The 15,278-nt window shown below is 42.4% G+C and overlaps 1 protein-coding gene across 3 annotated transcripts in view; it reads left to right on the top strand.

Annotated features, from left to right (window-relative positions):
* Positions 1-14,825, top strand: part of LOC144245852 (PALM2-AKAP2 fusion protein-like) — a 146,585-nt gene extending 131,760 nt beyond the window's left edge. For 2 of the 3 annotated variants that reach the window (XM_031507511.2, XM_021525046.3), the window contains 3 exons: positions 2,015-2,193; positions 5,339-5,377; positions 11,277-14,825. In XM_031507511.2, the coding sequence (XP_031363371.2) occupies positions 2,015-2,193; positions 5,339-5,377; positions 11,277-11,369 (311 nt within the window). In that variant the 3' untranslated portion in view covers positions 11,370-14,825. The remainder of the gene's footprint in view (positions 1-2,014; positions 2,194-5,338; positions 5,378-11,276) is intronic. The other variant, XM_077790219.1, reaches the window with a different exon arrangement.
* The last annotated feature ends 453 nt before the right edge of the window (positions 14,826-15,278 follow it).

The raw sequence follows: 15,278 nt of genomic DNA, 5'->3' as shown, positions 1-15,278 counted from the left end.
TATATATATATATGTACACATGCAATACAATGCTTGAAGTCAATGATTTTGAAGGTCTCTTCCAACATTAATGTTTTTCTCATCTGTAATAATGAAAGTTGTTGGGTCTTGCATCCAGCGCGAACAGTCCTGCTTGAAGATATCCCCTTTCTTAAGTGGAAATCCCAAAACCTAGAATTTGCATTGTTTTCCAGGCAAAGGGGAGTGGAAGCATCTCTTTTCAGCAATTAGGCTTGTCCATAGATTTGGGCATCCTGTGGTGTGAGTGTAGCTGGAGAAGCTACAAGGTGGGCAGACATCTGAGAAGCTTCATTCTTCCCCCATTACGTACATCCATCCAAGGCAATTACTAGTGTAAGGATGAAGTCTTTAATCAGCAAATATCTGACCCTTAATCAGGCCTTTCATTTTCACCACACTTTTTTACCCACTGGGCCTAATTGGGAGGGTGTCAGTAGCTTCAAGTCTCTCCTGCTGAGCAGTCTAAGCTGTCACACATGGGTGCAGCTGGGCAGCTCAGGACCTACGTTTGGCCCCTGCTTTGGCAGCATGACTCCTGTTTATCTGTGGAGCAAGTCCTGATGCAACCCAGAGAAGAACCTGTGCTAGTAGAAACCCTCCCTTCAGTGTGTGGTAGGGTGTTATAAAGAGGATGGATTCCCAGCCTCATCATTGCCCACCTTAAATTAAGCTAAAATTAAGCATAAGTTAATGAGAAAGTTACCATGCTGGGTTTTTCAACACTGATCAGAAATGGAAAAGCCTGGCAAGGGAAATTCTTGTTAAAATACCTCTGCACTGTTGGCTCAATACTTCTTTCAAGAATAAATCATGTTGATTTTTACAGGAGATTTCAAGGCTGCTCTCTAGTGGCTGCAACTGTCATGATGGTTTTTGAAGGACCAGATAGGGTTTTCTTTTATTTCAGCAACAAGTTTCCTGAAAATCAACATGATCCTTCTGATTATTTCACTTATTTTTAAGGGATTTGAAGTGGGTATTTTTCTCTTTTCATGGTATTTTTTTTACATTCACTGAAGTGTCTTATTTCAAAGAGTTGATGATGGTCCCATGGAAAAGGAAATACGGTTTTGATTCAGCATTTCTTTCTCCTGTCAGAGCTGAGAACCCCCACATATCATTCCCATGACCTGCTACTGTCATCCTCATTCTTCCCAGCAGGACATGGTGAGTGGTTCACCCCAAGTTAGTGCCTGGTGATGAGAAAGGCAGGCTGTCCTTCCCAAAGAAGCATGAGTTGTCCACCTGTGAACCCTCCTGCAGCTTACAGCTGCTGTCTCTTGTCCTGGTGTGCCTTTTACCTACCTTTGGGGTCACTGTGCTCAAAACAGTGACCTTCCATGGAGTGCAATGGGCTCAGCCAGAGAGCAAAATGAGTTCTCTCTGGCTTTCCTTCAACCAGGAGGGAACTCAAAGGCCCTATGTGAACCAAGAGTTTATAGAACAGAGACCTGATCCTACTCCGACACAGGAGCACTCTGTGCAACCTGCAGGAAACTGCTGCAGGGAAGAGCAGGGCTGGTGACTGACCCAAAGCCTTTCTTGCTTACAAAGCAGACAAAAAGCACTGGAAAAAGAGAAGGCAGCTGTGTTTAACAAGATGCCTTCTTTGGATGTCTCATGCATGGCCCCTTTGTGTTGCATTGTCTGAGTGAAAAAAAAATCATCTTGTGGTTTTCCAGAATCTTACAAATATTTCCAAATTGCACAAATGTATCCTGTAGGAGGAAACGGGGTATTTCAAGCAGGTACTTTTGTAAACAGTGGTTTTGTAAAAAGATTTTGTAGTGTTTTGGTATAGTAGGTTACAGGAAGAGGGAGAATGCTGTTTAAAGTCCATGACCATCCTGATTTACCAGATTGTTTCATAGACTTCATTCCAAACTGTTTCTTCATTCAAAATTGGTGAAAATGCTTTTCCAGCTGTCTTCTTTGATAAACAATTTGTGAGTCCTCAGCTTAGAAAGGGTCATTCTTTTTCATGTCATTGCAGGGAAGATAGAGAAGATCAAGCCTCCTCCATCCCCCACCACAGAAGGCCCTGCCTCCCAGTTGGAGCCTCCACCTGAGGAGTCTGCAGGAGCCCAGCGACCCAAGAACCTGATGCAGACCCTTATGGAGGATTATGAAACACACAAAACCAAGAGACGAGAAAGGATGGACGACAGTGCGGTAAGCATGGTTCTTCTTCTCCCTTTTGCCCTGTGATAAGAGACTATGACTTGCAAGAACCAACAGGCACTCAAAAAGATTATTTCACCAGCATCTGATCAGGTCACCTTGCAAGTGGGTAAGGATTTTAACACACTGCAAGGGACAGGCGTTCAAAATAGAAGTATTCAGGCCAGTGAAGAGTGTGTCGCCGCAAATATTAAAGAAAACTCATATGATGTTTAACTTATCATTAATTATGTTAACTAATAATAAGAGCAGTGTGTAGCTGCCCTGTAATTGGCAGATTCTTTTAATTCATACATCACCAAGACCCTCCAATGGGTTATTTAAGTGTGGATCAAGCATGTATTCACACCTGTGAATACATGTGGTTTGTAGACCATCCCTCCACCCTGCAAAGTCCAATCTAAGTGTGATTAGTCTTCACTGTAAGTTGATAACTTCCCCAGAAACCACCAGTTGTGGAACTAAGCAGGGAGGGTCTCAGAAGTTAACTTGGATCCTTCAACAGCCAGCATGTTGTTGATAGATTTGTTGTCTTCCTTCCACACGAGCAGTAGTAGAGTTTATCTGAATTAAGGTGTTTTTTATTAGAGAAACTAATAAGAAGGGATTTTGTAAATGGAAGTATCAAAATTCAGGAAAATCTCTTCTTCCTAAGAGATCATGATCTGTGTCTTATTCAGAGTCATTATTACTGTGCAATGAGTGAAGAAGATAGTAAGATACAAGTTTGGTGTCAGACTCCTTAAATGGACACAGTGTTTGCTGAAGCAGCCAAAGTCCTCCAGACATTTCCCAAAGATGTCTGGACAATGCCAAGGATGCTCTAACAAACTGCTTTCTAGTAATGTTCACTAAAGGCAGGTTCTTATTAGGGGTATAGATGTAAATGAAGGTTTGTAACATGAATACTGCACCAGTATGGCAGCTTTTAATTACTACTTGTGAATATTGCACCATAAAAAAAGGCAGTAAAAATCGGAAGGAATGGACTGTGGGGGGGTCCTGTTGAACTTTTGTGGGCTAACTAAAAATGCAAATAGATTTGTTTCCAGTGCACACCAGAAAATTTAAGGTCCCTTATTCTACTGAGGCCACTGAAAAACAAGGTTCCATTGTCCATCAGACTTCTACAGCAGATAGAAAACCAGCTGGTGCACAGGAGCATGTCTTGTTCTGGCAGTGGCATCTTGGGGACCCATCTTAGGAAGGAGCCACTCTCTGGTTTTCTCTCCCTCCCCAAAGCAGGGTGGTCCCACCTGCTCTGGTGAGTGCTGTTTTCTGCCATCTTCCCAGCGCATCTGTCCCTGAAGGTCCTCGGAGCCTTTCAGGGCAATTCTCATGACCTTTGCAAAAGCTGAAAGGAACATTTTTAAAAAGAGTTGGGTATAAAATGCCCACTGTGTAAACCAGCACTAGAGTCCCACACTGAGACCATCAGCCTTGTAGCTGGAAACTTCAGAACAGGTGCTCTGCTAATTGGGTGGCACTCAGATTGTACTCACCCTGTGCTCTTTCTCTACCCCTGTTAAGAGTGAAGGTAGTCTGCCTAGCCTGTGAAGTGGTGGCTTGTGGCTGGAATCTTAGGTCCTGCTCATTTATTTACCTGTGCTCAGTTCCTCAAGTGCTTGCAGAGCTGCACACTTGCTCCCTGGAAGGTAGACTGGCCACAGTTGCCTGGTCTCTGCAGTTTGAAGTGATGTCCTGTCCAGAGTGCTGGTCACTGGTCTGGGCAGTATCTGACCACAGAGGTGTGTTCTGGGTGCCATCTCAGCTCTCCACTGCCACTAAAGCTGCCCAGGCACCGACGACCCAAAGATGCACTGCCAGAGCATTGGTACCACTCAGACAACCTGTGGGATAGATCTTTTTCTGGCATGAATTTTCAAGGTTTCAGTGAATTTGCAAAGTCCCAGTGCACGCCAGATTCCCACAGTGTTGAGGTTCATTGTCATTCTTCTCTTCTGTAAGCCCACTGTGTAAAGCCAAACAAGTTTTTTGCTGCTGCCCACCCAAAATCCTATTAGAGGTTTGTGTCCTGCAGAGCCCAAGGAGAACTTCCTGAAATCAGCAGGAGTGTTTTGTTTCTTTTCCCTGGCTTTTTCCACTCTCTTTGGTAAATAACTCTGCCATTGACAAGGGAAAGACAATTTTAATAAGAAGTGCTGCATTTGTACCACTGTCAGTTTGAGTGAATATTTTACAGTCCAGGCTAAGCAACTATTTATTTAAAAATCAAATAGCTTTCATTTGTCAGCAGAGAGCATTTTGAACAGTGTTCTCAGGAAAAAGGGTTTATGTAACTAAAGAAACAAAATAGCCAATCACTGCACTATTTTTAAAAATGCATTAAATACAGCAGGAGAAGGAGCATAACTAACAACTAGACAGGCAGCTGCTTCTTGGAGTATTATGTCAAGAGAGCTGAATGTGGTTCAGAATTGCTCTTTATGCGTGAGGAGAACCAGACACTTTCTCAAGTACTGGAAGTGGTCAGGGTGCCTGGCACAGCAGCCATGGTCTCCTGAATGGAGAGATTTCATGTCCATGGAAAAGTTTCATGTCCATGGGAACTCCCTTTCGTGCTGAGCACACCCACAGTACTGATGTACAGAGATCCACTTTTGCCCTGCATTAAACACAGCAAAAGACAGGAGGGTGGTTTCATTAGGGCATTTACCCTCTGTAGTCTCTCCTTCAGGCATCACCACCTTCTTTCATGTCTTTAGTGGCTTTAGTGGCTATAACGTGGCGTCTCTGGTCAAGGCTTGTGGGTTATGCCTTTCAGAAAGAGAGGGCAAATCCAGAACATCTTGGAAGAGCTGTGCTACTCAGGAAGGGTGTCAGTTTCTTCCAGAGGATGTGTTGAAGTACAGGTTTCAGCAGATGAGTGAAAGAGAAAAAACAGCAGCAAGGAAATGGGTCAAGCACTGATGGTAAACAAGACTGAGACTGGCCAAGCAACGTCATTAAAATAAGACTGGCTAATCTTTACTTTTTATTTTTTATAACATTAAGTTGCTTGAAGTTTTATACTGTGGAATATGCCAGTTCTTGGAATTTCTGTAATTTGTTCTTGTTTCCTAGTAATAACATGCTTGTTCAATGTACTAATGCTGGTCTTTTCCCTTTCTACCAGTACACCTGTAAATTACTGTCTAGCAAGGTTACTTCTGAGGTACTTTTCAAGTGCTTGTTTATTTTTGCTTCTTCTTGCATGATGATTCCAAATGCATGTTGCTGCGGTTGTCATTTTCATAGTGTGTGCCAGTGCCATTTCATTTTAAAAAATGTGTGTGTGTGTGATTTTCCCTTATATCTTTCATCAGCAATTATTTGTCTGGCTGGTTTTCTAGCCCTTGGATTCTAGTTACAATTTCTGCCATGGGAGGGGTCGTAATTAAAGGGATGGGAGCTGTTGCCTTGGGCTGGGGCATTCCTGAGGTGAGAAATGAGAACTTCCCCTTAGTCCCTCTTACCATTTAATTGGCAAAGGTAAACCTGGGATCCAAGCATCTTCAAATGCTGCATGAAACTTCTGTGGCTTTCCTTTTTCTCTGATTACAATGTATTTAATTCTATCAAAATCTCTAGTATCTTGTAAAATAAAAAAAACTGCACACCATCCTTTCATATGTGGAACAGTCAGATCCAAGTGCATGGCCTCAGTCTGTTTCATATTGTGAACCTCTCCTTGTCCCTGTCTGTTGTGATGTGTTGATTGATCACAGTCCCACAACTTATCATCAGTGTTTGTCTCAGGGTGGAATAAACCCAAATCTTCCAGGTAAAGGGTATTTACTGTGACATTTGGTATTTTAGCACTAAAAGTAGCAATTGGGACAGTCCTTATACCCACAAAGCTGGACTTTACCAAAGCAAGTAATTTTAAGAGCAGGTAGTTGATACTAACTACACTTCTGCAGTGTTTGTTAATGAGGTGCTCAGTCACATGTATATTTCAAATGCATGTCATTTTCTCTGTAGATTGTGGTAATGACTGATACTCATCAGCACTTATTTATAAACCTGAACCTTCAATTCTTTTCCTATTCCATACATCAGCTACCTCAAGACAAGTACATGAACATGTTCTGACCTGAGAGTAAAGCAAAGACAAGTCTATGCCATTTCCTAGTCACTCAATAATTTAAAGTGGGTTTTATCACACTGATACAAGCCAGTGATTTATCTTCGTGTATTTATGGATAGTTAAATGAGTGTAAGAGCAATGTGCTTTCAGTGTCCTGGTTTTAAACAGAGGTTGTGCCTTTTCTCCTCCATAATATATGCACAATATATTGTGTATGTAATCTAAGTCAAGATTTGTGAACAGCAAGTAGTTATCAGAGCGTTTGATGTTACGTGAGAGGCAGAAGTTCAGGTGTAGTTTTTACAGGCCTGGGCCATGGTCTTCTGCTGGGAAGAGTTTTCTGTCTACCTTGTGTTACGATAATGATACAAGGAGTAAGGAGCTGGAAAAGATTCTGTATGAATGGGAAAGGGCCTAGAAATAAAAAAGACTTTAAAACACAGCAATTCCTCATGCAGTTGAAGGAATGTTCTCTGGCTATTCCCCAGCATCCAGCCTCAGACTGAGGAAACCATGTGATTCTCACTGGAAATCTTCAGCTGAAACTAGGCAGGTTGTTTCAGAAGCAGCAGCAAGACTCAAGGCATGATATACCCCTACTCTCTACTAACCCCCCAGCTGACCTGTGTCTCCTGCTCACGAGAGCCTTCCAGAACACACTGTGGTGCAGGCAGGTGGCTCAGTTTTAATTGTTGGCAGCACAGTAGCTGTGCCAGCTGTGCTTGCACTGGCTTAGGAGCAGGGGCATCCATGCAGTCATCCTGAAAGCTCCACTCTGGTAAGGAGAAAACAGCATCCCAGCCAAGCACAGCAATAGCATCCTGCTTCATTAGGGTGATGTGTTGCATGTCCCCCAGATTCCTGCAGCCTGTACTAAAAGCACATCCCACTGCTATTTAAGGAGACCCATGTGCATGCCCCTGTATAGGATATTTTTATCCTCAAAACCTTCTGCTTTTAGCCTTACAGCTATACATATATTCAAATGTACAGGACATTAGCTTGAGTTTCTTTAACAACAGTCATGCTGTAAGCAGGTAACTGCAGTAAGGTGACATTTATGCAACATTAAAGGCTACTGCTGAAAGTTTTTGTGTCACATAACAGAAGATGAACATACTGGATTTGATGGCATGGGGCACATAGTTCATGTTTTAATAGTGAGAAGCAGCAGTTTAATACTGCCACTGTCTTGTTTCAGGTAAACACATTTTAATCTCAGATACCCAGCTCCTCACTGTGTTTACTAGCAGTTTGGGTATATCAGTAAACAGCATTAAGTGGGTACAGTAAAGAAAATACCTTCATGCTGGAGAAACAGATGTTGTCTCAGTAGTTCCAGTTTTATTTAAAGCATTTAGTTTATCATTCCTGAGCAGGAATGCTTATGTCTGCAGGAGCAGCCAGCCTGTTCCTTGCATTTGTGCTTCTATCTCTTCATGCACACTGTGCTCCATGAATGTGTTTTCTGCAGCAACTTTACCACGTTGTACTCACAGATTTAGACATGCAGACCTTTGTATTTTCTGTTTTCTTTTCTTCTTATAGTTCTTCCAGATTCAGATTGGAAGAATCAGTTAACTATTAAACCTCAGAAAAACTGTTTCATTTCCACATCAGTTTTACTACTACTGTTCAACAAAAGTTGTCATGTACTACATGGCAGTCAGTTTTATGACTACTCAAAAAACACCACTATTTCAGTGGTGTTAAATCTGATCATGGGAAACTCAGTATGATGATAGAAACTCTCCATCTCTAGGAGGGATAGAAAAATTATTCATACACCACCTAAAAGTGGCAGCTGTTTCAAATTATTTTTCCCCAAAATCCTCAAAAAATAAATTAAATCTTCAAGGAAAGAACCTTCTGCAATTCTTAGAGCCCTATATATCTTTTGTTTTTTATTCACACCTACTTCTGCTCTCCAATTTCTTCCTCTTCTACTACAACTGGTATTCAAATACCCTCTGCCAAATCAGACATTTTATGTAACGTTGCCTTTTTTCCCTAGTGTGGCTTTTTCATTAGGACATAGTGTACAAAAGGCTGAAAAAGTGTAAGCTTAAGTGAAGTTTCTGCTTCATGATTTTCCTGCTGTTTGAAGTTCTGGCTGTGGCTGCCTTAGGACAGACACTTGAGCATCAAGCCTGGCCCTGCCTGTACACACTCAGCTGATGCAGGGCATTATAAAGGAAGGTGCTTGTAAAGTTATTGAGATAGCATATTTGAGTTGCTGTGGAGAGCCTGGGTGTGCTGCATTTATTATGGGTCTAGAGTCAGCCCTGTTACCAACCAAATTTATTTTCAAATTGAGATAGTTGGCTATTTTTAGGCAAGAAGTTTCCTGGGTCATGATTTCAGTGCTCCATTGAGGAGTCCCAATTCCCCACTCAGTCATTCCAGTTGCATGTTATAATTATGCCACTGTTTCCTCTAGCAGGTCTAAAACTGTCACAGCCTGGTAAAAACACAAGTTGCTTTAGGTCAAACACTCTTTTCAAGAGATTAGAAGAATAATTCTGGAATAACTATTTAAAAGTCTCTTTAGTTTATATGCTCTACCATTTAGTCTTAATACTGAGCCAGACTTGCTTTCCTGCAAAGTGTTAAGTCCACATGCTGTCCCTCATGGTACCTCTGATATGAATAGAGTTTTGCTTGGAGAGCCAGCAGCATTTGTAGAAGCCAACAAACTTTGGGGTACATGTGCAGACCAGGTATAAATGGAAGAAACCCTGAAGACCAGGTATAAATGGAAGAAACTGCCATCTTTTAAGACAAATAGAAGCTGACTGACCTAAAGCAGGAATCTTCAAAGTTTAAGTGTCCTGTCTGTTGCAATCCATCACCAGAGATTCTCACAATACTGTGATGTCCAGCAAAGAAGCTGCTGTTCTAAATGATGTAAAATACATTTCATTTGCAGCTGGCATATTTTTGCAAGCCAAATTTCACAGACCTTATTTGAAAATGTAGTAGCAGTTTTAGCTTGAAATTTGAATGATGCACTGATACCCACTCCCAGTTTTGCGTCTCCATTGTTCAGTTTGGGGTGTCTTTTCTTGGTTTAGGCATTCTGCAGTGGGAATAACTCCAGTACACAGCTTACAGGCTGATGTCTCAGACCTATTTTTTCCTACTGATTTTTTCTTTTATTTACGTTTTTTAAAACTAATTGGTAGGTTTATGAGCACATTTGCCCCTCTGCTAGTAAAAATAGAAACCACTCAGCCCTGATCCCTCCTTCTGGTGGTTGTTTTGCAAAAAGAGGGAACATGATTTTGAGCGAAATTTCAGAACAAAATCCTTCTAGTGGACTTGGACTAACTTTGTAGCCATGGTCAGTGCTGAGAATGATATGGAGCTTTTGTTAAAATTCATCTCAGTTGGCCAGATTTTGTCTTTCATTCTTTGGCTTGTTCAGAGTCATAGCTAAAAGAAACTCTGAGGCCAAAGAAATACTAATACGGGCAAAACTATCTTCAGCTCCTATTTTCAGCTCCTGAATGAAGGTCTAGAGGTTATAACTGGCATAAATGCAATAGTGCATTCTCATTCCCATAAGCAAAGTTATGGTGGCCTGTAATTTCAGCTGGAGTTCAGACCTGATTTTCTAATACTGCCTGTACAGGAGCCTAGCACCTATGTACTCTTCTAACCACAGCCTGTGACAGGCTGAAGGAAGAATTTCTTTATGCTTAAATTATTTACTTTTGTTCTAGTCAAGGCTTAAATTCTCACTGCATGTGACTTTCTTCACAGAAGAATAAAATATCATCATACTATCTCAAAAGGTCATCTACTCTCCTGCAGTCAGGGAGTGTGCAGATCAGCTTGCAGGAAGCATTAGGGATGAGGGATGGCCAGTATTGCTTCAGTGAAGTCATTTGTTTTGGAATTTCTTTAAAATTACATAAAAAGCTTCAAAAGTTTGCTTCTTTGGGAGGGATGGTTAAAACACACTGAGGGCAATTGACATTGTCATCTGTGTGGTTTCATCATGGAGCTGTTATTCAGTGTTGGTCAGAAAATAACATTGTCATGTGCTTCTGGGAGAAGGCTCCAGACCCCTTTATATCTCGCTCTGCTGTGTGGAAAACACCCACAGCTATGCATTATTTGCTGAGGAGTACCTCAGACACATCACAATAATGCCTTTTGGTGTTGTCTTATTTTTGACTTTCTCAAAACTCATGTCAAAACTGTTTCTTAGATTTTTAGTTAATTGTTAATGTGTGTGTATATGTACAAAGAGATACACAGTCTGTGCATATACCTGGGTGTGTGATATGTGTGTATATGAAATACATTTAAATGTTTTGGGCCCATCGTGTACCAGGCTTTGTTGGCCTTCCTCATGTAAATCTCCTTTTGCATGTGTGTGGAGTGATTTTCCACTCCAGAAGCCCTTTGATCACAGTGTGCCGTAGCTGCAGCCCCAGGATGACAGGAAGGGGCAGGGTCAGTGGCTGGTGGCAGGCTCTGGCTAGTCCTGCCTGAGCGGGTGATGTGCTGAAATAGGCAGCTCTCCACTTCCTGGGCCCCATGTGCAGCTCCAGAGCAGCCTCTGGACAAAGCTGCAGGGAGGTTGCTGGCTTCTGGTACTGAAGGTGTGCAGTTTTAATTTGAAATTCAACTAAACTTGGGCCCTGGGGAGAGGGCAAAGACCTGGACAGGGCATGTGCAGCTGGGCTGGTAGAGGTCAGCTGGGGTTCCCTGCAGAGAGCTGGATGCTGCCGGACAACTTGTACTACTTCTGTCCTCCTGTGGTGTGGCTTTGCTCCTGTGTGCCACCCCCCCACTTCCACATCAGCGCGTGCTTCCATCGCATGTCTTCCCTTTCTGCACAGGGTGTGGCACTGAAGCCCCCTGGGGAGGGCTGGCCTGGCTGGTCCCTGCCCACCTGGGTGCACAGTGTGGGACACCCTGAGGGCACGTCCAGCTGAGTGACATCCTGTGCTTTCCTTTTCTCTCTGACCAGGTGCTCGAGGCAACCAGGGTGAACCGAAGGAAGAGTGCTCTGGCATTGCGCTGGGAAGCTGGCATTTATGCCAACCGAGAGGAGGACGAGTAAACACACTGCAGTGTGAAGACAGCAGCCAGGCGTGCCGGAACCAAAAAAAAAGAGAAAGGAAGAAAGAAGAAAAAAAAAAAGCAAACATAAAAACCCACCATGAAAGCAGCAGCATTTTAGTCCAATATTTATTAAATATACAACAAACTCGATGCACATAGACACAGAAATGATCCAGCAATCCTAAAACTACAGGAAAAACACACCTAGAAAACAGCCCCTTCTTCCCTCCATCTCCCCTCTGAAGTCATGCAATGGAGAGGGTGCAGGGGGTGGGAGCCCTTGGGGTGGGCACAAGAGGGTGACTATGCCCACGGACCAGATAGGCTGCAGGTGTGTGTCAGGAAGTCATTCGTGGAGGAGTCTGCAGCCAAGGCTCACACCTGTATTTCTCACTGACTGCATTGCCAGCCCTGCTTACCCCCAGGGCCATGGTCCACCCAGCAGCTCCCGCCAGAACCTCCTGCAGTTCCTTTGCCTCCCACAGCCGCTGCACAAGACCGTCAGCGTTAATTCGGCATCCTCTTATCCAGCCACAAAATACAAGGATAACTGCCCTCTGTTCTGTTTCTTTGAGGAGACTGAAGGGTTGGGTTTGGGATTGGGTTGGTTGTTTTGGGGGGGTGGGGGGAGGGGGGGCGGGCACGGGATGGATTCTGCTCCTCTTTCTAGTAATTTATCTGTTTAAAACAAGAAAAACCCAACAAACAGGGAGGCAGTTACTGCAAATGTACAATCCAGCAAACTCAGTCAAACAGTCCTTGTGTTGCAAACACAAGCCATCACAATTTAGGAGTGGAATAGATGGGGATGAGAGCTAAGCCAAATGGATTACCTTAGCTTTAGGATCCTATATGCTTGCAATATCACCTGAACTCCAGGTTCTCAGAGCATATTTACGCAACAAAGTTTCTAAGTAGAAAATCTGTATTTAGTGGATGACAACTATTTTTTGATGGTGGGGTGGGAAAGAATGGCATATGTGTAAAATCTTTGAAGATGGATAATTTGAAGTAGAAAGGTAGTGGGAAAGGGATACAAATAAAGGACATTTAATTTTTAAATGAGGCAATAAATGAACTAAGCCAGACTCTGGCCTAGAAAGAGGTATGAAATAAAGAAGAAAGAGAGTTATGTCTTCAACTATATTTATACAATTTAAAAAGCCTTTGAAGTAGAGTGCTTTGTGGAAGTCTTCACGTTTCCAGGCAACAAAAAAGCTAAAGGGCATAATGAGTTGGAAGGAATGAGCAAGGAAGAGCAGACAAGGGAAGAAAATATTATTTTAGCCGTTCAGCCAGTGTTTTCAGTGCTACAAGCAAACCATAGAGCCTTTAGTTATTGCTTAGGCTTGGGATCAGCAGCAGTGAAGGATTAGTGTGGGTGTGTGTGTGTGTGAGGGGGGGAGTGTGTGGGGGAGTGCATGAGGCTAGCATACCATAAAGTGTATGGCAGTGCGTGCACTGATTATTTTCTCCACAGCTGTTTACCAGCTATAGGGGTGAGTGCTATTTTTTTTTTTTTCTGAAAGGGGATATAAAAATAAGGCACTGAGTTAATGCAGTATTTGTGATATTAAAATTTGACCCAACATGATATTTGCATGAGTCACAATTTCAAAGTATTAACCAGTTTTGTAAGCTGACGATTAGGAAAAGAAATGTGGTATTTATTCTTGTGCTTTGTATTTCTATGTAGTATAGAGGCTGCAGATTTACTCCTTCTTATCACCAAGCAATACAATAGGAATATTTTACAACTGGGAACCATAATTTCTGGACTAGAAACTAAAAAGTTTGGGAGGTGATGGGAAAAAAGACACCAAACTTTTTTTCTCTTAAAAATATTTTTTTCTATAATCAGTTATTATTTCAGTATCTTTTAAAAAGTCATCAGTCAGGATACGGTGTCCTCCCTAAGCCTTTCCTTGGTTTTATGACCTGCTGTGCTGTTTTATCCTGAAACAGTGAGCTCATTTAAAATGAGTACAGATACTGTGAACATATTTCTGGTGCTTTTTTTAAACAAACACAGAGCTTGCAACCAAATTATTCACTACCACCACCATCCTTCATTTCCTCCAGCATGTGATTTCTGTCCATGGACACTTAGGATTTTCAGGCTTATTTTCAGGGAACTGTAGTAAATACATTTATATCTACCCATTGACTCAGTTCTTCCCCTTTACTCTGTAAGTGCTACTGAACTGAAGGAAACCTGCTGAACTGAGAGTTCCCTGTGATGAGGGCAGCAAGCTTATCTCTAGGGGAGGCACCATGGGGACATTCCATGCCTGTGAAAGAATTTTGTATCTAATAAAGTGGACCTGTTTTTCAGGCATGGTAATCACAGGTGAATCAAGTATAATTCCTGTATCAAGGTGGGGTGTTACCATTCAGCTGTAAGAAAAGCACCAGCACCAGTGCAGCAGTAGTGAGACCATATGTCACGTAGCTGCAGATGTGAGCTCCACACACCTGTGTCAAGAAGATTCCTGGCCTTTGGGGAGAGATTAAGAGAGACCAGGAAAAGAAGTTTTGTGAGAATAGGAGATGGCCTCTGTGGTGTGGTGGTCTTGCATTAAATGGCATTCATCAGCATTTCCCCCAATGTTTGCTCCTAAAAGTTGGGTCAGCCCTGAACTGCCTTCCCAGGAATTTGCATCTTTATTTTCTTTAGGCTATAAGCCTGTTTTCCCCTCCAGCTTTCTCACTGGGAGCTGCTGACAATAATCACCCATTATAAGACATCTTTTCATGCTTTGTTCTGCGTGATAGAAGCATTTGCTTTCAGCCCCTGCAAGAAAAGTATTTCAGTCCAGGACAGTTGGACTTTTCACCCAGCAGTTTTTCTCTTCCAGAAATTATGGACACTTATAGTCAGCAGTACATTTAGTGCTGTGGTAACAAGAGTGAGATGCAGTTTACTTGCCTCTGTAATTTCATTTGCATGCTACCAAGCTTAGGTGTTTATAAGTATACAGCAGTAATACATATCTATCTGTATATGACTATATCAAATGCAACAAAAGAGCACTATTGCAGAGTTAATTTGTCTCCACAAAAGAAATGCTCAGATCCTTTCCCGTGGCAAAGACTGGTTTTAATGAAACTGTGTATTGAAAAATAGTTAAGCATTAGCATTTGTGATTATAATCGGTTTGAGGTTACAGTGCAGGTTTTCTGAACAATTTGTTTTTAAAGTTGCCGATTCAGACTTCATCTTGTTCTATACTGACATTTCTGAGGGAAACTAGAGTAGTATTGACATGTTTGGCAACCAAAAGGCAGCATCTTTGTCATGACTTATCAACCACTTTCAACAATACCTAGCTTTCTGTATGTTAACCACTTAAATGTTATCCTGCTTCTGTTTTATAGTGACTGTGAGGCCTACAATGCAAGTATATAATTATTTTCTCATTAAAATAGAAACCTGTGTTGTGTTTCTATAAAACTGCCTGTTTCTTCATGTTATTGCAGGAAGGTGTGCCCCTGAAAGCTGCATGTAGCTGGAAGAAAGTGGCCTGTGTCCTACCTCCCATGGCAGTCAGTTGGTCTCTTCCCATGGTTCTTGATTTGGCATTTCTCTCTTTGTCTAGAGGTGGGGGAGATCTGTCCCTACTTGGTGGTGTCAAACTGCAGAAACAAAAGCATCCCTGCATATTTCTTTTCCACTATCATGCTTGTGGAGGTTTGCAGAGGCCCAATATGATGAATCTCATGACCTTTCTTTCCTTGCTTCCTTCATCCCCGCAGGAGCCCCACTGTCCTGCATGGCACAGCACACCCCTTCAGCCAGTTGTCCATTTATCACTCGCCTGGCTGCAGCAACCAGCTGCTTGTCCATTGGCCTTCACGCCCCCTTCATGGGCAGCCAGACAAGGGGAATCCCATCCCATCCCACACC

The sequence above is a fragment of the Lonchura striata genome, chromosome Z (assembly GCF_046129695.1).
Source record: "Lonchura striata isolate bLonStr1 chromosome Z, bLonStr1.mat, whole genome shotgun sequence".
Taxonomy (NCBI): Eukaryota; Metazoa; Chordata; class Aves; order Passeriformes; family Estrildidae; genus Lonchura; species Lonchura striata.
The sequence above is the reverse complement of the archived record's forward strand: the minus strand, read 5'-3'. Positions and strand labels throughout refer to the sequence as shown.